We start from the raw sequence: 24,707 nt of genomic DNA, 5'->3' as shown, positions 1-24,707 counted from the left end.
TTTCTCTCTTTTATTGGTACATATTTTGCACATACTTATACACCAAATTTTATGTGGTTTTTTTTGTTCTTTACACAATCATGTATTTTATTTTGGTTTTAATCACGTAAACATGAGGGTTCTGTGGGATTTAATTATTCATGTATTGCATGTGTCCATTTAGATATATCCAGCATCTTACAGTCAAGTAATACAAAATTATATATGAAATTATTTTACTATAGTTTCTTGATTGCACTTTCATTTACCTAATGGAGGAAAAACAACTGTTCTGCAAAATTTCTCTTAGATACAAATGAGCCTGCTTCTGAAAAAATGTGCTTAAGATGTAATGAGTGATGGGAAGATAGACAAGCCAAAGTGCAGGACAGAGGAAAAAAAATAATTAAAAATTATCCTAAAAATCTCAGATATTGATGAAGACCTGCTGGATAACATTCAGATTGCTTATTCATCCTGGTAACTACTTTTTCCTTTTTGTTTATCCATTTCACTTAATGATTTTCTGTGTATTGTTACAGACATCTCAACAGTGAGCATGCGCTGGATGATAGAAGTACAGCCCAATGTAGAGTACAAATGCAGGTTGTACAGCAGTTAGAGCTACAGGTAAAATAAAATTTATTTTAATATTACCTCAGTATTAATCAAATCCAATTCTTGACAGCAATAAAAAATGAGTTCTGCTTTTCCCCCTGTGATTGAAAACCAGCTTTCAAAACCTTCTTGTAGTAGTTTTAAAAACCGTCAAAAGAAACTGCAGCTTCATTTCCTCTTTTCTAAACCGTAACTTGAAAAGAAATAGGAAACTTAAACAGGCTGACTGATTGGAAATCCATCAGTATGTATCTAATGCTTTTTCTACTCACCCGGGGAGGGGGGGCGGAGGGGGGCGAGCGAAATATGGTCCCCTTCTTTTAGAGTTGTTGGTACACGGGGGAAATGGTTGATGTTTATTTCAAAACGCTGCATGACCTGGCTTGTTTGATGGTCTCTCATATACTAACACTCTCCATGTATTATTATTACTATTATTATTATCATTATTATTATTATTATTACTACTACTGCTGTTATTATTTTTTGCCATTTGTAGTAAATTAGTGGTTTTTTTTTTAAAGTCACAAAAGGGGGTAAATTGGAATATATTGAATGCGATGCAAAGGTGTGACCTGTTTGTGTAACTGCCTTTCCAAATGCTTTTGAGTCCTGTCTGTCTCCCTGCTCCTCGCGCTCCGGCCGGGCGGCTTTGACAGTGTGTCTGTGTGTAGGCAAGAGGTTAGCAAAGAAGGGGAAATTAAAACAATGTTGTACATTATATAGTTACCAGCTATTGAAAAACCTATTTTGTATGCAAGACAGCAGTGTAGAGATATATGGAAAGCCTTGGGCTAAGTACAGAAGATAATTACATTTGGAATTTTACTGAGTTAAGTCATTTATAGCTTCAAATAGTTGGAGAGAAAAATCAGCAAAAACACACTTAAACTTCTTGTTGTTACTTTTCAAGATAAGCATTTAAAAAAATGTCTTTTATCTTCTTATCTTACAAATTACCCTTTTTCTTTCGTAGATATTTCCTAAATTTTACTTTCAGGAACACGCTGGTCGTGACACTCTTTCACTATTAGCTGAAGCAATATAAACTATTTTAATACCAGTTTTATAAAAATCAAACTACCAGTCATAAAATATCAGAGTCTTGCAGAAAATGTTATGAGAAATGGTCTGTTATTTTAACAAGTTTCTCGTGAATTAGAAAAAAAAATAAAAACCTGCAGTCTTCCTGGTAAACAGAGATATGAGATAATCTTTTACCAAGATGCAGTAATATTCAGGCTGAAGGTAAATGGAGATTCTTCGGTTAGAGTCAGCTTGAAGAGCATTAATCCTGCAGTCGCTGGGAACGGCTGTGCCAGAAACTACAGGAGGATGCCCTGTGTTAACACTTGGACAGGACAGAGATGATACTTGGTTATCGCCTCTCCGTAAGCCCTTGACAGTATTTTTGAAAGATTTTATCAGCGGTGCATTCTGCTAATTGTTATAAGTGACTAATCATTCCAGCTTCACACCAGTGAAGCGCTAGGGAACACCTCTTAGCTTAGAGTCATTGCACGGGAAGGCAGCATGAGGTCCCCAAGACAAGGACATAATTTCAAAGTGGTGTGAGGGCCAAAAAGTTCTGGATTTGTTTTTAACAATCATAACTATATGAAAACTATAGTTTTCAACAGTACTAGCCCAGTAGATAGGATGAACTGGAGGCTTAATTTAGACAGGGATGTTGATAATCAGAGTGAGACCATCTATGCGTTGGCCAGCAAGGATAGGGGGAGGAGGAGGTTGGTCCTGTGTCTGAAATGTACTGGTTAACTCCCCTCTTTATCCTCTCCATTCGTCCTATGGATCAGTCCTCGGATACTTTAAAAAAAATAATTTCCCTAAATATGTACGAGGATTTGTCCTCCAGCACCCAGTGTGTCTGGCTGTGACCTGTTTTTGCACAGAACCATATTAAAACAAAGTCTGGCCCAAGAGCAGGGTTTTCAATGAAGTGGTCTGCAGCGCCCAACGGGTTGTAGCAGGAGCAGGTGGACTAAGACCATTGACTTGATACTCCCGCAGAGGAGCCTTCACCAACAGAGTGGCAACAGCAAGCCCTGTGGGCGACTGCTTGAGCTCTGTAGATAGCAGAGGGACCCACAGCCTTTCCCACTTGACCCATAGTGCTCAGCACTGACGAGAAACTTTGCCTTGTAGCGGAGCTGTGAAGTATCACATGCTGTTCAGGGTCCAGCACCATGGCACCGACTCATCCATGTACAGCCCCATCAAGACAAGGCTAGAATTTAAGAAATTGGTTCCACCTGAGGGACGCACTTTAGGTTTTGAGTGTGATGGACCCAAATGCAAGCCTCTCATGTTTCCTTTATGCTTATTTATTTCACGCACAATAGTTTTATCAGTCTCATAGACAGAGATAACGTAACGTCTTCTAAAGAAAGTAATTTCTGAATGAGCTTTTTGAAAAAAACAGGTCATACCTGTTTTGTGTTTGATGGCAAATGCCCCGTTGCAGAAGTATCTCGAAGCTTTGGTCTGAGCATTTCCATCACAAACATACTTAAAATATCACAGACAAGGTAGAGATCTTCTCATACTTTGCTTTGTTTAAACCATCATGACATGATCATTTGTTGCTATTTTAAATAGTGAGAATTGGGCTGCTGGGTAAAACACAGACACAGGAACATATCCCTGTCCTTAGCTAGTTCTTAGCTGGAATAGGACATCCATTTTGCAGCATCACCTGTGCGTGGAAAAACATTTCAGGACAGCCGCAAGGCTATGATAAGTTTAAAAAAGTATCTCCTAATGGGAGAACGTGAAGAGAACTGGCCATTTTCAGCATGGTGAAAACACTGCTTGGGCCTTTTCCTAAAGCATCCATTGACACTCTTGATCAGTGGGTCCTAAACCTTCCTGCTGCACAGCCTGACTGGGCACGTAACAGGAGGGAAGAGGCTACATCTTGGTTGTCTCTTGCATATTGCCTTTGTCCTTGGTCTGTCCAAAATCCTGCTGCTGAAGTGATCTCCCCTTCCCATAGATGTGGCCATGTTGCCCCTGTTCAGTGCCCTCGCTGGGTTTCCATTTTCACGTTGCTGCTCCTTGCCATTGTTTTCTGTGTGTTTTTCCTCCTGTGCGTTTTTTTCCATCATCTGTGCCTAACGTCTTCTCTCTTGCTCCCTGGTCACCAGACCCCCATGCTGCCCCCTCACCTTGAGCCCCTTCTGGCCCGTGCTTTGTGTGCCTTCCCTCTCCTGCCTTTCCTACCTGGGTAGTTTCAGGATTTAACTTTTCCAGGGCAAGGCATGTGTCTTGGTGTCCAAGTTTGTGAAGCTTGCTCTGGATGTGTTTTTGGTGAACCACACTTAGATGCCTGGCTCGTACCACACAGAGGTGAGGGAGACCTCACAAAATCAGCTTAGCATGAAGAACTCTGTGGCCATCTGAAATCTCCCACCATGCAGAGCTTTCCAAATGGATATAGGAAAAAAGGATGAGGCTCCAAATGGGACTGTATTATAGTCCTCAGGACCCCTGTACAGAGCAGATCCTTCCATACATGGCAGAACAGTCCTTGCCCAAGAACACTATCAGTAGATCAATAGCATTTTCCAGCAAATTGACGTATGATCCCCATTTCTGGACCATCTGCACTCCAGTGAGTGCCACCAGTGAGAATTTGCTCCCATCAGTGGCCAAGCAAGCCCTCGTGGCTTCTTTTGTGTGACCCCACTGAGCAGAGGGCTGCTAGTGACATTCTAGTTTTCTATCACTACTGCTTCCTGACCTAAGGGAAAAACAGTTTAAAGAAATTCTTCAGATTTTTTTACTTCTCTTCAGTGCTTTGAAACTGAGAGACCTCTATTTTTCATAATTTAAACTCCTGCCTAACTGGGTGAGTGTTTGAATTCCTAGACTATGACAAAATGCTAGCGTGTGTCTGCCTGAAATGTCGAGAGGATCTTTAATAACCTCCATCCACCAGAAACGGCGTTAAAAGCATTGCGAAGCTGACGAGTGAAAACACTACAAACAAGGCCCCCGGCGGTTCGGAGGGAGGTGCACGGCTCCGTCTCGCCCCGGGGGCCGGGGGGGAAGCGCCGCAGGGTGAGCCCCGTGCTGCCCGGCTACCCCTCCCTCCTGCCGCCGCGCCGGTGCGGGCAGGAAGCTTTCAGGTGCCGGCCTCTTATTTATTTTGGCTAGAAGATGTTGTTCTTCTGCAGTAGCCTGCAGACCCAAATTTAATGCGCAGGTGACCCTGCCAAGCAGCCCGTGTGCCCAGCTGCTGCTCCGAGTGAGAGATTGCACAACAGACCTGCGCTGAGAGTCCAACTCTTGCTTGATTTTAATTTGGTTTGTGTGAAGCACGGCGGCTGCGGCGGGAGACCTCTCCTTTCTCTGAAGAGGTCCTCGGAGGACTCTCAGAGGGAGAAGTTTCTGCTGCAGTGGTACGATAAGAGCCCGTTGCTGCCCTTCGGCTCTTCTGTGAAGTCCAGCGCAGATCTGGTGAAGAGATTGCAGGAGAGCTGCTGGAGGTGTCGGGTTTTCTCTCTTGCCGTTGAGGTTTTTGACCAAGAAAGGAGCAGCCGCTTGAAAAGCCCTGTGATTTTGCTTTTGCACTTCCAGAGCGCACAGTGGTGACACCATTTTTTCCTTTATTTAATTCCTGTCTTGGAAACCCGTGTGCCAATTTTTGTCCCATCATGACGCCTTTCTGGCACAGGCAGAAACCCCTCGCCTTGCGGAGAGCAAGACAACCTTGACTCTAAGGTTATGAATGGGGATTTATGACCAAGTCTCCATTTATATATACTTAGCCCAACTTTACTGCTACAAACAGATGACAGTGATAAGGTGATCAGGTTGTTTAAAGTTTTGCTGGAATGTGAGCACAGTTCTCCTCTTGGCACCAGAAATCTGGCTTGTCTAAAACAAAAACTCAGCTCTGCAAAAATTGTCATTTGTAAGAACCTGGTCTGAGTCCTGCTGGAAGCAGAAGCCTTTATGTTGGGCATGTAGGTTACACCCCTTTTTTCATTCGCATTGTTTCTTAATATCTTTCCACTGTATTTTTTTTTTGAAGAGCAGCTGGAAAAAGTCCTATTGGCACATACAAAAAATTTCTTGTTTCCAAAAATAATGAGATTTAGTGTCTGGCCAGTGCCTTCTAAATGTGTTGGGAAGCCGTCCTGGCCAAGGATGCATATGGTGTGATCCCGAGACATCAGCTTGGTGCAGACCTCAACCAAAAAATGCAAGAGACATCAAGAGCTTTGCCCCAACTCTTGGGCATGATGTGACCGATGAGAAAGGGTGAAAGCATTGGTCCTGCAGCGTTGGGAGCCCCGAGATGAGTGCTGTGGGGCGGTTCCTGATGCTGTTAGCCTTTCCCAGCCTGCTGCCCTCAGGCGTATGCCAAAGAGATGCTGGCAACTGGCACTGCTGCTCCTGCCCCACGCTTGGGTTTCCAGCCCAGGGTGGCTGGCCGAGGAGCTGTGCCACCTTCTTAAGTAAAGGCAAGGCGTTTTCTAGAGCCGAGGCCGCCCACCATGCCCTGCAGAGGTGCCTCGTGTGGTTTAACCAGCGCTGTCTCTGCACTTGCTGCTCATGCCACAAAGCCTGTACGTGACGTAAAAGCCACGGTCCATCTGTGCTGCTTGTTTTCTGGTCTGAAAGGAGGCAAACACAGCTCAGAGCCTCTGCCTTGCCTTCTGCTGCGCCTCCCGAGCTGGAGTGGGGCTGGTTAATAAACATGATTCACTGTTGTCTTTTAGCTGTCAGGGCTGGAGTGAAGCTGTTGGTGCCGGCAGGTCTAGCTCTTCTCACTCGAGGGCTAATGCATTTTGCTTTGGGAAATAGTGACACCCAGCACCACGCGTTAGCTTTACCTCACGAATAGACCATATACAATTTCCAAACTGCTCAGCAATAAAACTCTTCTGTCTCATGCCTCGGTGCCAGCTGTTTAATTAGAAATAAGCAGAGGCCGGGTTATATTCGTACGAGTAACAGAGGATATTTTTTTCCCCCCTTTCAGCTTGCAAAAGATAAAGAGCGCCTGCAAGCCATGATGACACACCTGCATGTGAAGTCAACTGAACCAAAAGCCACCCCTCAGCCCGTAAGTACCCAACTGTGCCGAAAGCAAACAAAACCTCACAGCAAACCTCCCTTTCCTGTTCCCCACCAGAGCGCGTGATGCGAAGCGTGGCCCGCTTTGGAGCCGGTCGCGGGGAGGAGATGCAAAGTGCCGCTTTGCAGGAGGCACCACCATGGGCACCCGGGTTTCATTGTCCCCCTCTCTTCAGGGAGTTTGAAAGAAGTTTTGCCCTAAAGCTGAGGCGTTGGGCCTTTTTCTGGCCTCGCATACTAGCCTGTACGTCGCTTTGCATCAGTCCAACTTGCATGAAATCTTAGGAAGTGTTAGGAAGGAGATGTAATTAAATTACGTTTAGTATATTTATTTTTCTTTCTCCCTGTGTGACAGACACTTATGGTAGAAGAGACTCTAGCTGCACGTTTTGATGATAATCGCGGTTACCCAGTATCAAGTTTTACACTGTTGAAACTGAGAAGGGAAACCTTCTCCAGCCCAGATTGCCCTTTAAAAAAGGGGGTGTGGGGGAAACTTTGGAGTCTGAGGCAACTCCTGGGTACCCCCAAACCCAGGCAAAGCCACCGTCTTGTTCCCTGACCAAAATGATTCGTCTTCAGCCCTTGGTTTCTCCCAACCTCTTAACGCTGAAAATGTTCCTCAGAGCTTCCAATGATTATTCAAAATGGAGAGAGTGCTTTGCTTCTTGATTTTAAGATTTGTAAGATTTAAAGGTACACTGGCTTTATTTGATTTTGCTTTGAGTCATTGTGTGAAAATTAATTGAGCGTTGACAATCTATAGTTAGTACTAGCAATTTTAATCAATATGCAATGATGCAGCATAATGACAAAGTATTGGTTTATCTGTTTTGACTGATTTTTTTTCTATAAATAAAGCAAACACACGCCCATATATGTGTGATTTATGGTGATAGAAATAAAAAGGAGTCAGACTATTAACCCAGCAAATATGGTAGCCTGCCAAGATGCAGTTGGTAGACAAAATTAATGTCTGAAACAGAACACATTACAGAGATAGAGAACATAAAATCATTAAACACTTCGCGCACCCATTTTTACTAGAAAAGGATTTCTCAGTTTCCATGTAGTTGGAAATAAATGGCTGCAGAAGTGCATAGGGAGGCTACTAGACATAAAATTGCAGGCTATTCAGCAACACTGGAGCAGATGTTGAAGTCAACGGGAAATTTCGGTGCCTTCTTGGAGAGAGTTGAGTGGTAGGTATAAACCCTTCCATTTAAGCTGTTGAGATGCTGCAAATTGCTTGATCCGGTGGATGCCAGCCCTCTAGAGTAGAAACTACTTACAGTGTCTATAAAAATAGCGTTCTTCTAGTTCCTCGCATCCATCTCAGCCTGAATGCAAATGCTTCAGCGCATTGTTGGCAAAGTATGTAGACCCAACAGAATGGGGAGGAGGTTTGGTTTCTATAGCTCTTACTGGATTAAAAATTAAAACAGCGGAATAATCTAGGAGTCTCAAAGCACTCTGCCTTGAGGCCTTTCATAACAGCGGTGCCCCTCAGGAGGAAGGATTAAAAACTAAAGGGAGGAAATCATGAGAAGGCGAGCAGCGTTTGGCAAGGCAGCTCGTGATCGATGCTCAGCCGCGGAGGGCAGGAAGCTTTCGCGGGTGTTGTAGGCTAAGGAGATACCAGGCGGTGTCGCCATGAAGATTAGTGTTAACAGCTAATAAACAGGGAAAAGCGGCAGGGAAAAAAAAAAATTAAAAAAAAAAAGTGTACGCAGGGGGAAAAGGGCTGTCTTGATTAGTATTAAAAATGTTTTACATTCTGGAAAATTATAGCTTTGTTGGGGACCTCCTACTAAATTTATTTTTAACTGCTCTATTGAAAATTCTGTACCACTAGTCAACATTATCTCTCAGTTGCTCAGCACAGTGTTTCTTTATTAAAAGAAATAGGCATGAATATTTTTGACTGAAAAATTAATAGCTTTTGAATTCATACACAGCAGGTTTTCTTTTGCAAAGAAGTCCAATATCGCTGCACAGCACTTCTATAACCATTTATTTAGAGTCCAAGTCAAACCTTTGACAGCTAGAGCAGTGTTACAAGCCAACATAAAGAACTCCAAGATGTAAACCAACAATAGGCAGTCTGTGTGAGGTTTGCCATTGTCAAATACATAGATTGTTTGGATTAGTTTATGTAAATGTACTGTTGTATTACCCTTTGGAAAAAAAAAGATCACATTTGTGTATGAAAAGTGGTTTCGTTCACAGGCAGCATTATAAATTCCTTATCCTTTAACTTACATGTTAGAAGTAAAAATTGGTGCCTGACAGGCCTATATTGTGTGGCACTCTGTTGTTGGATTGAAACTGCCTTCTTTTCATTTATTGAAATATAGAAAAATTTATTATAGATACCATCTGATAAATCAGAAATTATTAAAATATGTATAGGTGAAGCATTTGAAAATTAATTATAAAATGTAGAAGTATAGTGTTTTGCATAAATCGTGCTTTCCTAGTGAAAAAAATACACAGGCGTTGCATAGACTGTGCTAGACCCCAGTCCTTTTAACTCAGTGGGATAGGACTTTGGTAAAAAGATCTGATGACCATTATTGCAATACAAAGTATTCTTTACATCCAGTAATTAATTTTTTTTTTTGCCAACATAACTAATGCAAGGTGTATGTTAGAATTAATATATTACGGTACATCGGTGATTCTAAAGGAAAGAGCGTCTGCGAATCCAAACAGAGCAGTGAATTGGGATTTAAAATTACAGCCTTTTCGTGACTGAGGAAATGTTTTTATTCTGCTTAAAGGATCTTAATGCTTGTTTTTAAACTATTTTGGTACTGGCAGGTAAAATTGGTGACTGAGGGTCTGTGTTTACCATGTGCCATTTGTAATCCACACTGACCATTGGTGCCGTCTTTGCCTTTTGGGCTTCAGGCAGTAGCCGAGCGGGTGGTTTTGGACAGTTTGGACTAGTTGGACCACGGCCAGGTTCTTGGTGGTTGTGCATCAACTCAAAACTCGCCCAGCTTCAGGGAAGGGTTGCTTGTCCAGTGTTGCTGTGTCCATCCATCACATCCCCACCTTCGGGTGGCTTTGGCTCCTTGCAGTAGTTTTGACCTTAGGTAGGGTGGTGGAGTACATTTCACTCCACTGGTCCGCCAAGACATCTGTTCAGTAAAGCTCTTTAGTCCTATTAAAGCCGATGAGATTTAAGCACGTACTTATGTAGCGTAGTGGTGGATGGCCCAAATCATTGCCAGATAGGTGCGTAGGCAGGGAGGGCGCTGTTGATGCCTGGTGTACTCAAAGGGCAGCTCTTTGCCTGCTCCTGGGGAGCTGCTGGGCAGACGGGAGGGCAGTGGGGAAGGAGAGCACGTCAGGAGCCAGGGGGGTGCTCAGTGCCACCTTCAAAAACGTCCAACTTCATCCTTAAAATTCCCAACGGTGTAGCACTTTAAAAGAAAATGGACATATCTCACAACTTAACACTCAGAGCAGGCAAAGTAGTTCCTGTTGCTGCTCCATGTGTTGTTTTGGTGAGACTGAAGGACCTGAATAAAGTAAGAACAAAGCTGTCTGTGAAGGAATACGCTCTGGCATATTTTTATAAGGTGAATTTTTTTCAAAGTTAAAATAAAACACAACAAAACACACCACCAAAGCCAGAACAACGATTTCTCAAGAATTTTCTTTCTGGATTTGCTATTAAGATACCTTCCCCTGCACGCTATTTTCATTGGTGTTAGTGATCAGCGTAATAGGTTGAAATGAAAATGTGCTTTCTTTTGGGGATTAACTTATGTCGGAGTTCATAGGAAGGGAAGGAAAAGGAAAAAGCATCAACCAACAAGTAATCCTGCATACTAGGCGCTATAACTGTCTTTTAAAAATAGACAGAAAACTTTTAAAGAAACTTTTGGCACTTTAAATAAAACGCACTGTTAGATAGCCCTTCTTTAATGTATTTTTTTACCCTAACCATAGCAGTTACGATTGTTTTGAAATACTGTTTTTAGCAACTGTAATAACAAAGCATTAAAAAAAAATAGTCTTTTAACTGTTGAGGTAATGACTGAGCATTTTAGCTGCTGTAGCCGTACTTTATAGTTTGAAAAAATAACGATACGCAGCAATAAAGAGAGATTCTCAAGCACAACAAAAGCTGTTTTTATATACTGGTTTTCATTAAGTCTCACTCCTCAGCTTCGGTTTCCTTAGTGTTCCTGCCAATAACAACACCTGCTAAGTGATTGCTGCCTGCCAGGCTCTGCATCTCATGCACTCATGTGTCCAGGCTGAAACGGGAGAGGAAGACACAGCATTTAACGAAGTTTTAGGCCCAGCTTTCTCTCCCACCCTCGGCGTTGAGAAAAGGAGTTCTCTGTTCCGGAGTGTTTCAGTCCCAGGAACTCTGTGCAGATAAATCCTCTGCCCCAGCTGGGACCGGAGCGGCAGCATCCATCGCCGAGGAGTCGCTGCCCTGCAGCAGTGGGTATGGCCCCACCGTGACGCTTAGAAATACATATATATTTTTTTATTTGTTTCTTTTAAAAGAGTTTCGGAGGCTTTTTTATGTGCGGCCGCTATTGTCACGTGAAATGTTTACACAAAAAGAAATCAGACTGAGCCCTAATGGGAGAACCACTTACTGGAAATCTGTTTTACCGGGTGAAGGAGAGGGTTACCTCTCTGCCTTGTTTATATCTAAAGAAAAAAGAGAAAATGACTCAGTCTTCACCTTTAGTAGGAAGACATGGCTATTTCTTGAAGGGGAAGGTTAATAATAAAATCCTAAGCAGGATATTGAACGCTGAAACAATTATGGCATTTATGATTAAGTTAAAACAGTATGAGGAAACGTCCTCAAAAAACAAAACTGAAGAAAGCACCCAACAAGGTTCAGGGATTGAATTTGCAGAGTTTTAGGACCTCAAACTTGCGGGGTTTGGTGGTTTTTCTGTTAGGTTTTTTTCCCCTCTTCTTGTTTTTGGGGGGTTGGGGCTTTTTTGTTTCGTTTTTCTGTTTTCTAAGGCTGGAGGAAATCCTCCCTCCCCCCATCCCCAGTACAAACATGGCAAAAACATTTAACTCTTTAATGCAAGGGCTGTGCTCTCCGGCGTACTTGGAGGGTGCCCCACGTTGTGCCTCAGCGCAGTGCAAGAGTTCTTCTCATTAAAGTGCTAACTCCGTGCCTCAGGCTCCCTGCCCTCTGACAGCAACCATGCCTCATCCAAAAATTACGGTATGTGGGAAACAGGCTGTTTGCAAAATACCAACGCGAACAACTTTTCTAATCATAGTAACTTGTTTTTAAATAGAAAATGCAAACAGGGAGAAACCGTGTCGAGTTTCCATCAGGAAAAGAAACCCTCCCAGCCCGGTCCCTCCCTGATCTTTGCCCTGCACAATCAGCCACGGCCGCTTTCAAGTTTCTAATTGATGCCAATATTAAGATTTAATAGTTTACCGTTCGGATTAATAATTCAAGATGGCAACAAAACCAACACCATTCATAATTTGTTATTCTGCTCTAATTCACAACCGATTTTTCAGCCTTCGTGCTATAGATGCAACAAAGAAAGCGGCAGCGAGGGTCTGCGGAGGGAGCGCAGCTCTCTCCTCCCTTTCCCCAGCTCGTGTTTTGGGAACGGCAGCGGCAGGGATCGGACTCTGGCTGGAAGAGGAGAGTGTCATCAAATAAAACACGGAAAAAGGAAAAAACTTCGCTAGCGATCGACAAGGTCGTGTTTCATTAACTTGTTGGTTCAGGCTCGCAAATGGTCGTCGGAGGTGAAACGCAGCACACTCGCTGCGTTCCAGCTTTTTGTTCTCTCTTTCCTCACAGACTGCAGTCATGTTTAATTTGGAAACTGGGCTCCTTTGGCAAATTAGCAATTAGAACAATTTTGTGGGAATATGTATATGTGTCATTAGTTTTCCTGCAAATTAATAGCGAGAGCAGAGGTCAGGCAGAAATTTTCCACTTGACTGCAGCTCCTCTGTTGAGATTTGGCACTTTGTTTTGGAACGGCCACAGCTGCTCAAAGCCACAGTCTTCCTTTAGGAACTGTCTTTTAATTAGTTTACCTCATAGCCATTATTACAAATATTACTGCCTCCCCTCCTTGAAATAAAATTACTGTTTCTACAAAATATTCCGGTGACATCTTGCACCACCGCACATTGATGGTGGGGTCACTCGGATGCAGCGTTTAATCATTAGATCACCTCCATAAGCATCTCCTAATTAGAGTCCTTACAATACAATTTTATCTGGTAATTAGCTGAGATTGGCTGCTTCCTCTGTAGCTTATTAGTGGCAGCCCAGCAGTGGGTGTGAATCACAGTGTCATTTGTCAAGCCTGTTAAAGGCCCCCCCCCTTTGCTCGTCCTCTTCTGTGTTTATTCCTAGTTGCTACCTACGCCGAAAAGCCTAAAGAAATTTAACTCGATTCAAATTCTTGAAGCACGGAACGCTGACCTTTGTGGATCCTTTCTCGCAGTTCTCTGGTAGAAACAGATTAAATGTTAAGTTTTTACACGCTGAAAAAGGAAGGGGGCTCTTGTGAAATGGAGTAGTTGGAGCCGTAATGATGAAGCAGAAGCGGTGATCTTTCCAACAGGAGGGCCCGGCTGCCGAGCCCGTGCTGGAGACGGGCACTTAGAATTGATGCAGATTTGCTCGCAGTTATTGGACTGTTAAAATGTCCATTTAGAAACTGAGATAAAATACAGTAGATTTAATTTCACAGGGAGACCTGTCAGTTGTACTGTTATTATTGTCACTGGTCCTTTTATCATATGTAATAGATGGATAACAGGGAGACATTACTATATACATGTCTCTAATCAGTGTCCTTAAATCACGCCAGTCAACAAGCGGCCAGGGCTCTCGGTGGCACGTGGTGGCCGTGCCCAACACCGCGGGGCTGTGAACCAGCGTCCTCACCTCCGGGCTGCATTCAGCGCTTCGTGCCTGTGTGGGAGGCTCGGGGAAATCAATACCCACATTTCATATATCGCCTTTCGCCATCCCTCGCCGGGTTCGCGCTCTCCAGCCTGGCCACGAGGCGTTAAATATTTCCTGCTGGAAGGTGAAGCATCCTTTGTGAGCACCTGGCACAGAAGGATGGGTGTTTGCAGGTCTCTCACCTCCTTCCCTTGGAGTGACACCAGTGTACCAGCATGGCATTTGTGGTGGGGCTTCCCTGGGCTCGCTCTGTCTCGCCATGGGGAGGGCAAAGCAATCACAGTTTATCTGTCGCTCACGGCGCCCTTTCTTGTTGGGCTTTTTGTGTTGGTATCCTTTCTGTAATACTAGATTCCTTCCTTTTCCACTACCTTTGTTTTGGATAAATCCCATTATTTTTATAAAGCAGCATTATTTGTGGCTATTAACTCATATGAGGCATGGTAACAGGAGTTTTCTTATCTAGTTGCTTTCATACGAGGAAAATTAATAGAGTGCCTTATGGATAAACATGAGATGTTTGGGGGCATAGCCAAGTAGTGCGCCTTGCCTTCATCTGAAAAGGTTTAATGTCCGGCAAAAAAGGAATTTTAATCACGAACAAAAGTTGTAAAATTCTGGCCCTGTTAAATTCAGTAGGAATTTTGCTACTGACTTCAATGGGGTCAGGATTTCACCAATATTATTGGCGAAACCGCCTAAGGGAAGGAAACGTGGAAGTAGTCAAAGAGCCCTTTTCTCAGTCGTCTTTTCTGATGTTGTAGTTAAGAGATCGGATTGTTTGTTTAAAATACTGCAGCAGGAGTGACCTATTGAGACGGAGCATCGTCTTTCAAGGGGTGTTGTAGGGCAAAAAAGAAAGGGTCGGGGAGGAATGTGGATGCTGGTTATATAAATAGGGTTGTGTATCGAAAACACTTGAGTTGGAGCTGGGTTTGATACGCAATCCCAGAGGCAGTTGTGGTTTGCAGCCTGCTGTGGCACGATGCCATTTGTCCGGGGCTGGGCTTCGGGCAGGTAACGCCGATGCCTTCCCTCCTAGGAGGAAAAAAAAAAAAAAAAATAATGGTGCCACTTCTGCTGGGCTGAATGCTTGCAGTATTTCATGCAGTGTGATTAATTAAATTATTCCAGTGTTAACCTACTCTGGGCTTCGCTTTTAAAATGGATGAACAGAGGGAAGGAATAAAAAAAAGCCCAAATGCTGAAGAGAGAGATTGCATTTCTCCCTAGTACGTCCCTAGGAAAGTCTTGCCTTTTATTTTAAGCCTGATGCCTTCAATGAAATATCCAAGAAGATTGATTAGAAGCCATGCATAATGATAGCATGGAAATAAGAGACGTGCGGGGGTTAGATTGTGAAACAATGGAACTAAAATAAAATATTAAAATGATTATGTACTGTGTGAGATCTTGTTTTAAGATTTAGATAAAAATCCATTATTGTAGTTCTGGCAGCAGGCTATTCTTTTTTTAAAAAAATCTATTCAGAAATGTATATATTTATTTCCCTTTACTGGCTCCAAACGGAGATGTTACAACAGCACTTTTTGCCGAAGCAAGCGCTCGGGCTGTGTTGTCTACTTCAAACCGAGGAAGACCCCATTACTGAGTATTTTCTCTCCAGACCTTAATTAGCCAGAAATGCCATTTGTAACCAAATCCTCGTCCTTCCCTCCGCAGCTGAATCTGGTATCGAGCGTCACGCTTTCCAAGACAGCGTCCGAGGCGTCTCCGCAGAGCTTACCTCATACTCCCACCACCCCGACTGCGCCCATCACTCCCGTCACACAGGGACCGTCGGTCATCACTACCACGAGCATGCACAACGTCGGACCCATCCGGAGGCGGTACTCGGATAAATACAACGTCCCCATTTCTTCAGGTAAAGGGGTTCTGGTGGCGCAGCCCCTTTGGGTCGGGCGGCTGGCTGTTGGCTCGCAGCCTGGCGGCGTCGGGCTGTGGTGATAACAGAACAATTGCTCTTATTTAGCAGATATTGCCCAGAACCAAGAATTTTATAAGAACGCAGAAGTTAGACCACCATTCACGTATGCATCTTTAATTAGACAGGTAAGCTGAGCCAAAACCACACACTTGGATTAGGAAAAAAAAATAATATATCTCCCTATATGTGCACTCTCTGGATTAAATAGATTTTCAAACCTTTGGTATGTAAGCATGCTCAAATGCTCAAACCTTTACTATAAGGGTTTTTAGAACTGCAATATATAACATAATTGCTTTTGATTAAGTATTACAATACGATGTGATTATTAGGAAATTCATTTCACACAACAGTGAAAATGAGCCTGTTTAAAGATGGCAAGTCAATTATCACAAGCTACAGTAATCTCTGATCCCTAGAATTAATCTGAGCTCTAAATAATTACTGAGCTTTAATCAGCTAGTGAAATGTTTTGCATTTCTCTTTGATTCTGCTTTATGAATGACTAATAAATTAATATTTCTGTAAGGAAACAGAAATAAAAACTCAAAACAATTAGATAATTCCATTTTGAATTTTGCCATTGAACTGTTAAATACAGCCATTAATCTTAGTTCATATTGTGAAAACCCTCCTTTGGATTTTTTGCTCCAAATCTCTTCTTTCTTCCTTTCTTCCTCTCTTCCTTTCTTTCCTTTTTGTATTTGGTAAAATAAAACTGTGAGTCTGTTTTGTACTGGGGCGCTTGTAACTGATCTCGCGATCACTTTGCTTCACAAGGCCATCCTCGAATCTCCAGAAAAACAGCTAACACTAAACGAAATCTACAACTGGTTCACGCGAATGTTTGCTTACTTCCGACGCAACGCGGCGACGTGGAAGGTAAGCCTTCGCCCGCCTGTGCCTCCTGCCTTCGGTGTCTGACATGTACAGAATAGGCATTGCTGATGACATAACAAATTGTAACGACATGTGGACATGAAAATTTAGATCGGCAGTTTTGACACGCACTGGATGCCTTATCTGCAGGAACAATTTGATATTTGGCAGAAAAATTCTTCTGCCTTTGAAAACCACTAATTGAATCCCCATTATTGGCTTTTATGTTCTGTGATTATGCCACGAGTTCCTCTGTGTGGTTGCTGCTAGCAGTGAAACTCAGCCCTTCAGCTGGAACGTATTAGAAAAAAAAAAAAAAGAAGGAGGTAAAGTTATTGTGTCAGTGGAAGATACACTGTTTGTCTTTTTACTTACGCAGGCTGTAATCACAACCTCCCTATTTTTTTTTTCCCTAGGATGTATAGATCAGTGGATTTCTTTCCTCAGTCATTTAATTCTTAACTACATATACAGATCTGTTATGAACTTCCTCTTTTTTTTTAATCACACAGCTGTAGCTTATTGAACATAATATGCAAGAAGCAGGCCTCACAATAAGAAGTGTGTTTAACTTGGTATTTGTCACTTAGATTTCCTACCATAACCATCTCACATATTGTTAGATAAGAGGTCTGGGGAGTTAATTTTATTTTCTATTTTGGGGGGCCACTCCTTCCCTTATATATAGCATTATAAGAGCTACACTGGCTTCTGAAGCTAGTGCAATTACAGATGAATGAATCGAATCATAGGATCTTGTATCGCTGTAAAAATTGCACCCATGGTACTTTGAGCCTCTCTTAATCTAGACAACTCTGTTGCTCTCAAACAACTTCAAATGACCAGGTAGGATGAATATGTCCCGTACATGCTGTTTCATCAGCTCTTTCTGTTTTTCCTGTCTCAGCCTGCATTTAGGATTAAATCCTTCAGAGGATGAAGCTAAAAACGCTCCTTGGAAGTTAGTGTGGGATTTAGTAACACGTTTTGCTTTTAATTCAGATCCCAGTGCAATTTTGTACATTTTCAACCTTGGTCTAGAAGCTCTTAGGTTCAGGAAAAGTCTCTGGGATTGCTGCTTTGATTCTTCACTGCAGTTGGAAAACATGAGCAGTGTTTCACTTTGCAGCTTCCTTACTATCCAGAAAGGAAATTAACTTTCCCTGATTTAAGATCCTTTTAGACCTGCCTGTCTTTTGCTGCTGGAGTGGTTCCAGTAGGACTTTTCAGCAGCTGCAGGTGTGGGTGCTGAAGTAAAAATCCTATTTAATTCCAGCAGCAAAAGGGGAGGGAGGTGGAGGAGGGAGCGGAAGAAGGCAGCAGGCAGCCCTGGCCGTATCTCCTGCGAGGCGAGTTTTAGGAATTAGCTTTGTGCATCACGTAAAATCCAGCCCCAGAAGCCACGTGCACTTACAGTGTGCTTCTGCGGAGGAGGAGGAGAGAGGCTGAGCTGCAGACCCTCGGGCTCGCAGAAGGGCAAGATGTTTCCCAGGGAGGCAGATACCATTTGGAGACCCCTCGTGGACACCTTGACCTTGTGCAGGTGTCCAGGTCCTGCTTCCCCTGCCCAGGAAGAGAAGCTTCACCCCAGGTTCCACCGGCACTAGCAAAATTGGCAACCGCTTGAAGTAATGCAGGTTTTCGTGCTGAAGGCTGCTCAGATTTATGCCAGCCTTCAGGAACAGCAGGGATGAAAATGCAGCTCTGGATTGGCATGATGGGAAGCCCACGGGGCGCAGAACAAGCACAAGGGGCTAATTGCAGAATCAGAATAATTTGAATATATACGTGCTGATTTGCTCTCACCTTCAGCTAATGCTTAGGGGGCATTTGGGTCAGTGTTCCTCAAGTTTAGGGTCAGGGTTTGGTGTGGGCAAGCTTCCCTGAGCCCTCTTTCAAAAACACAGAAGAGTGCAGGAATAAAGACCTTTAAAAAACGAACCTCTTTCCCAAAATGCAGTACAGCAGAGCCTGAGCAGTTATTAAAATAACAAACCCTTTCATTTACTACATTCAAGCATGTTCAGGGTAATTTTTCTGCAAAAGTGGCTTGCATACAAATATTTTTAACAAGGTAAATATATAATCTTACAATAATAGCTCCTAATTTTTCTGTTAAGCTGATTGCTGGGGGAGCACTGTGAACTGGTTCTGACAGGTCAGAGGCAATGTCTGTTTGCTTTTATTTTTTTGGAGTAATTTGCTGGCACTGAGTCGCAGCCATGAGGCACAGGCTGCAGGTGTGGCTCCAAAACGTTGGGGTATTGTTCAAATAAAACTGTTAGATAGCAAGTATCCAGAGGCAGGGGAAACAAAACAATTTTTTTTCTGCCGTGAATTCCTTAAATAAGTGATCACATGGAAAATAGAAAGTGAGGGCAAGACTTCATGGATGTCTTGTCTGTCTCAACGTATTCAGCGAGAGCCCGATCCAGCAGCCTTAACCATCAATGGCACATTGACTTCAGGAGAGCAGGAACACTCTAAAGTATTTCTCCGGCATTAAATTTATTTAAAGAAGAATACAAATATTCCTGCTCAGCCATGTATTTAGAGACTGTTTACAAACTCCGAGGACTCACTTCGCTGAACTTTGCTGCGTGCATTTGATCAACTGCTGTATGAACTACAAGATCAGCTTTCACTGGGGGAAATAACGTTATTATTCTTACATTTTGCTCCAGACTTGACAGGGTTCCCATTTTCACAGGAAACTGCCTGAGTTACCCAGATGTGGGCCGGCAGCCCTGTGTTGGGTTCCGCTACTGCGGCACCCACCGGCACTTGCTGAGCTGGCTGATTTTAGCCCATAAGGTGTGGGGCGTTTGCGTGTTTTTCCTCCACCTCAAAAATGGGGATTTTGCCAAAAAATCCAGAAGCAGTGAAATCTGGGAGAGGTGGGAGGGAACAACAACAACAAAATATCATTAGGAAATAAGAACAGAAGAAAGTAAGGGCAGAAAGAAGCAGCCCTCCTGGGCAAGTTGACTTTCTGCTAGACTTCTGCCTTGCTCATACGAGGGATGCTAATAGGAGAAAAAGCATATTCCAGGTTTAATTTTCCACCAGTTCACGAGCAGATGAGTGTGGAAAAGCCCAAGTGCCGAGATGGGGCACCTACAGCCAGAGGAGACGTGATTGCACTCAAACATCTGCTGAGCAAACGCAGTTTGAGCCCTGACTCTTCCCCTGTTCCGGGGACGGGAGCGTGGGGACAGCGCGAGCGATTTCCAGAGAAATGGAAAAGTAGCAAAAAGAGTCTCAGCCTTCCCCTCCCAGACACACACACACACACACACACACACACACACACACGGCTGCCTCTTCATTTACATGACAAATGCACTGTGCGTACCCTTTGTTTGCACAGTGATTTAGACATTCATGATTAGAGCTCCCTTTCACCATCCAGACCCGATGTTCATTAAAAAAAAAAAAAGGAGACGATGATGACGATGGAAGGAAAAAAAATTGTAGTCTCTTGGTTGCCTAGACCCAGGCCATGTGTTTGGCTGGCATTGTGCCTGCGAACGAGTCAACCAGATTGACTAAATCAATGGTGCCAGTGATGATGGATGGAGTTTGTTCGCCTGCATATTTTCAGCAAATGGCTTCTTCTGTTTTCCCTGCTTACCAAACCCCTTTCAGCAGCGCTGGGGACAAGCTCCATATACACATCTGAGTGGCTTTGTAGTAGGGTGTTTGCTCAGAAAACTCCTAAAACCAGGGAAGGAGCATGGCACTCCCTTTGGGGAATAACAAGGCTTTTGGCACCGTTTCAGAGGGAAAAGGGACAGAAAAGCCAAGTGACAAAGTGACGGGTCTCGTGTCCGGCTTCAGCAGAGGTCCGAGCACATCGGAGGGGTTGGCCGGGCTCGTCCTTCCCTGGTGCCGAGCTGCGGAGAGGACATCTGAGCATGGGATGCCATGAGCGCGGGTCCCTCTGGGTGACGAGCTGTGGGGATATTATCACTTTGTTTCCAAGAGCCCTCCTCATGTTTTCACTTGGCAGAGGCTCAGATCAGTCAGTACAGTAGTCTGCCAGAAATAGGAGCCAACTTCCATATAAGAGCAAGCCATGGAGGCAGGAGCCGATGCCGTGCTGGCCGGCGGGGTGCTGCTGAGCCCCCCGAGCCCCTGGTCCATGCCGTGGGTGTGGACGGAGGTTGAGCACCTGATTCGCATTAGCCCAGCTGTGGGAAACCCCAGCAGCACCAGCTCCGGTGCCTCGCTGCTAAACTGAGCCGTCTGCACTTACATGGGAATCCTTTCTGTTCTTCCTAACCGCTTTCTTTTCCAGGAGAGGACAAGTTTCTCTTTGCAGAGCATATATATTTGTTTTGAAAATGTTTAAGCAGTGTTGTGTTCTGTATGAAATGTGCTGTATTATACAACATGCATGCTTAAAATGATGGCTGTTCTCATTCACACTGGGGATAATTGATAAGAATAACTTGAATTGCTAATCTGGGGTTTAAGCTTTTATATTTATTTTGTCTTTGCAAAAATAAGACATAAAGAGCCGGGGGAAGCAAGCGGGTGTGGGGAGGGGAAGGGGCTTAACATTGCAAAATGAGGACTGTCAAGCTGACTGTGCTGCTGTTCTTGGACGATGATGAGCATTTTCTCATAGAAAGTTTTTGAATGTTTTCTCTTTTATACTCGCTGCAGAATGCAGTGCGTCATAATCTTAGTCTTCACAAGTGTTTTGTGCGAGTAGAAAACGTTAAAGGGGCAGTATGGACAGTGGATGAACAAGAGTTCCAAAAACGAAGGCCACAAAAGATCAGTGGGTATGTCCACCATGTTTGAACTTCTTAGCCTAGCTTGGATCATGCTTACAGTTTAACGTAGAGGCTTTTGGCTGCTAGCTGGTGTTAGACCAACCACAGGTGGTTTCGCATTGTTTCAGTTAAGGGAAACAAAGACAAACATCTCATCACTACTGTTTGTATGCTCACCAGTACCCTGACCCTGCTTGCTTGGTGTTTGTTGCATCACATGCTAGTAGCTTTTAGGTGGCAATGCATATTAACCCTCACAAACCATTTGCTTATGCTTATTGCATTTTATTTTCTTTTTCCTTTTCCCTGTATTTGATGTCTGTTCTGTCCCCGATCCCGTGTCCCTTTGTTTCCACTTCATCTCCTTTGCTGCTGCTCTTGTCCCAGGGTGCCATTCGCACCAACCTCTCACTGCATAAGTGCTTTATCAGAGTAGAGGATGAGTTTGGGTCCTTTTGGACTGTTGATGATGAAGAGTTTAAACGTGGCCGTCATATTCAACGAGGCCGTCCTCGAAAATACTGCCCTGATGAAAACTTTGGCGAGCTTGTTGCACAGTAAGAGCTTTTACTTGCTTTAATTTTTTTTTTCTGCTGTTGCTTTGCTTTGCATGATTTACCCATCTCATGTAGACTTGCATTTCACGAAATAGTGACATCACCTTTGCTGCTAAAGAAACTAAATTTTTGGTCGTTATGTGTATTTCGTGTGTCCTACTCTGATAATCCAAATGCCTGTAGTAATAACTCTACTTTGACATGTTTGTTATAGCATTTGTTTATAGTGCAATGTAGACTAAAATAATTATCCACGCTAGTGCAGATATGCTGCTGTAGACCTGTCAGGAAGACAGATAGATGCCAGGAAAGGCTTCAGATAAGTTTTAATTCTGATATTTTCCTTTGCTTTCAGCTGTATGACTTTGTTTTGCAACTCTTAATCACAAATAGAGTAAGGTGCTTGTAAGACAGAAACGCTGAATTAACATTAAAAAGTTTGAAAGTGCAGTGAGACCAGTTTTAAAGATTATAATCAACAGGCTATCCTGTGTCTACAACAGCCACACACAAATATTCCTGGGGTTCCCAAAGCAATTTTCTTTGACCTTTACTCAAAGGCCATCTCTCCAGGAGAACTTAACCTTGCTGGTCCCTGTGGGAGGGGCGCGGTTAAGACTCTTCTCACCGTGATCCATTCCCACGTGATAAAAAAACAACCAAAAAATAAATAACGCCCAGTGAGTGATAAAATTTCTTGGAGATTTTTTTGCATTGGCACTTTTTATCTCATTTGTATTTGATATTTTTTTTAAATTTTTTTCCCCCTCTGGTGGAACCAGTGATATTTAGATGCCCGCTAAAGAGAGAGCGGGTATGCTTGGCATTCAGTTTCCTCAAATCTGGCCCCTTACGTAAACTTACGATGACTAAAGTAAGCGTCCAAAATAGCATATCAGAATATTTTTTATTAAAGCGGCCTTCAGGGCAGTGTGTTGTTCTGCGTGGTCCGTACTGCTCCGCTGCGGTGCAGCAGTCCCTGCTGTGGTGCCTCCATGCACACAGCCCTGGACCATGGGGGGCACTGGCGATGGCAGTGACAGTCCCTCACCGGGGCCACTCGCCACTTGCCTGGCAGGAAATAATGCGGCTCACATCCTCTCCCATCACAGTCCCCTGCGCCATTGCGAGGGGCTCTGCTGCCAGCGACTTCGAGAATAATTTCCATGAAGTACTATTGAAAATGTCCCGTTGATGCGTTTGATCATAGCCTCCTCATGATGGACCTTTACACGGGAGCTGGCTCCCAGGCACGCCGAATATTGGAAAATTTCTCCTGAGCGCAGCTAAAACGAACAGAGATGCCAAGATGCTGCTAACGCAGGGTAGTAGAACACATGGCGAGGTAACGTCGAGAGATAATGATGTTCCTTATTTAGTAAAGGCAAATACGATAACCGTAGCCTAAAACTCAGATATTTTCTTTGAATTAAAAAGAAAAAAAAAAGAGAAACGAAAGAGAACTTGTGTGGAAAAACAGTCTCAGCTCTAGTTTTCTGGTGTGGGAGGAAGCATTACATGCTTGAAACGCTCGCACAGAAGTTGGTTGCATTTAACTCTCCTTTTTATGTTTTTCTTATGCAGTAACCCTTCTCTTATTAAAAACATACAGACCAGCCACACCTACTGCACACCTCTCAATGCTGCTTTACAGGTAAGATTAATGACTGTAGCAAATATGCAACAGAGGCGTGTGTCTTCCCCACTCATTTCAAAATATATTAGCCTTGCTCTAATTAGATATTAAATTTTAATTCCGTTAAACTTTTTTCTTAAGTGCATAAAGCATCATAGTCCCTGGAGGCAAACACATATCAGGCTGCTTCAGCATTAGCTAGATGCTTAGCATTTTGAATATTGTGGCAAAAAAATTAAAAGTTCACTTATTAATATTTATCAGCAGTATCATAATTTCCATCCTCTTATTTCAGAATTTCACTTGAGGCAAAAATACCACAAGTGTAATTACTCTAGCACAGCTATTAATGTGCTGAATGATAGGATACTGCGGCACGTGACCTTCTATTGTTCATGGGTTTAAAGAGAAAGCAGATCATTTTTCCCCCTTTTCTTTTAAGGGCTATTTTTGCATATCTTCCTATTGTTGGTAAAAAATAAACGTCGCAATTCCTGTAGAAAAAAAAAAAGATAATTTTTATTGGTTTAAACTGTACTGTAATTGTGAGACAAAAAATCTGTTTTTTCACGATGCAGAAATACACAAAGTGTCAGGGCACAATTAATAACTTGCAGCCTAAAAGTGTGCGTGTCTCCAGCCCTTTTTCATGCCCTGTATTAGCGGGTTGGCATTTTTTTTCCCCTCTCTACAAATTCCCAAGTCGATCTCAAAAACCCCAGGTAAGGTCAGTATTTGCTGTGTGAACCAAAGGTAGGAATGCATTACCGTGCCCTGAGTTTGCAGGGGGGGCGTGTGCTTGGGGGAAGGGGGTCAAGCATCTTCCACATAGTGTGAATTTATCTGGGTGGCAGTGCCCGCTTGTTTGTTGAGAGTCACTTCTCAAGAAGTTCACTGATGGCCCTGGATATTTGCTTGGGCAACTGCGTTTTGTGGAAGGTCTAGCAGACTTCTCTTTTCAGAACCAAGAAACAGATTATTAGGGGAAAAGCGATGTTCTGCATTGCTTCTAATTATTTGAGCTTGTGCAATAACTTCTGAAAAGCAAAGGAAAGCATGTTTAAATGAAGCAACTGTAAATACCATTCATTAGTAACTTATTTTCCCTTGAGTCTTGTGAAGTGTGATTTTTAAAGACTGCTTTGTCTCTTGAATAGTATTAAGATTGCAAGCACATTTTACATTCATGAGGCTGAAAGGCAAAAGTGAAATGATCCTGCATTTCTTCACATTGTTAACTATGTGACTA

The 24,707-nt window shown here is 43.3% G+C and overlaps 1 protein-coding gene across 30 annotated transcripts in view; it reads left to right on the top strand.

The window, feature by feature from the left end:
- FOXP1 (forkhead box P1) overlaps positions 1–24,707 on the top strand; it is a 395,027-nt gene that overhangs the window by 356,635 nt on the left and 13,685 nt on the right. For 27 of the 30 annotated variants that reach the window (XM_054215936.1, XM_054215932.1, XM_054215937.1 and 24 more), the window contains 7 exons: positions 522–609; positions 6,611–6,694; positions 15,338–15,539; positions 15,648–15,727; positions 16,383–16,484; positions 21,153–21,274; positions 23,407–23,476. In XM_054215936.1, coding sequence (XP_054071911.1) covers positions 522–609; positions 6,611–6,694; positions 15,338–15,539; positions 15,648–15,727; positions 16,383–16,484; positions 21,153–21,274; positions 23,407–23,476 — 748 coding nt within the window. The remainder of the gene's footprint in view (positions 1–521; positions 610–6,610; positions 6,695–15,337; positions 15,540–15,647; positions 15,728–16,382; positions 16,485–21,152; positions 21,275–23,406; positions 23,477–24,707) is intronic. The other 3 variants (XM_054215961.1, XM_054215960.1, XM_054215949.1) reach the window with 1 other exon arrangement.

Source organism: Rissa tridactyla, chromosome 10 (assembly GCF_028500815.1).
Source record: "Rissa tridactyla isolate bRisTri1 chromosome 10, bRisTri1.patW.cur.20221130, whole genome shotgun sequence".
Classification (NCBI taxonomy): domain Eukaryota; kingdom Metazoa; phylum Chordata; class Aves; order Charadriiformes; family Laridae; genus Rissa; species Rissa tridactyla.
Note: the sequence above shows the minus strand (reverse complement) of the source record. Positions and strands in the feature narration are given on the sequence as shown.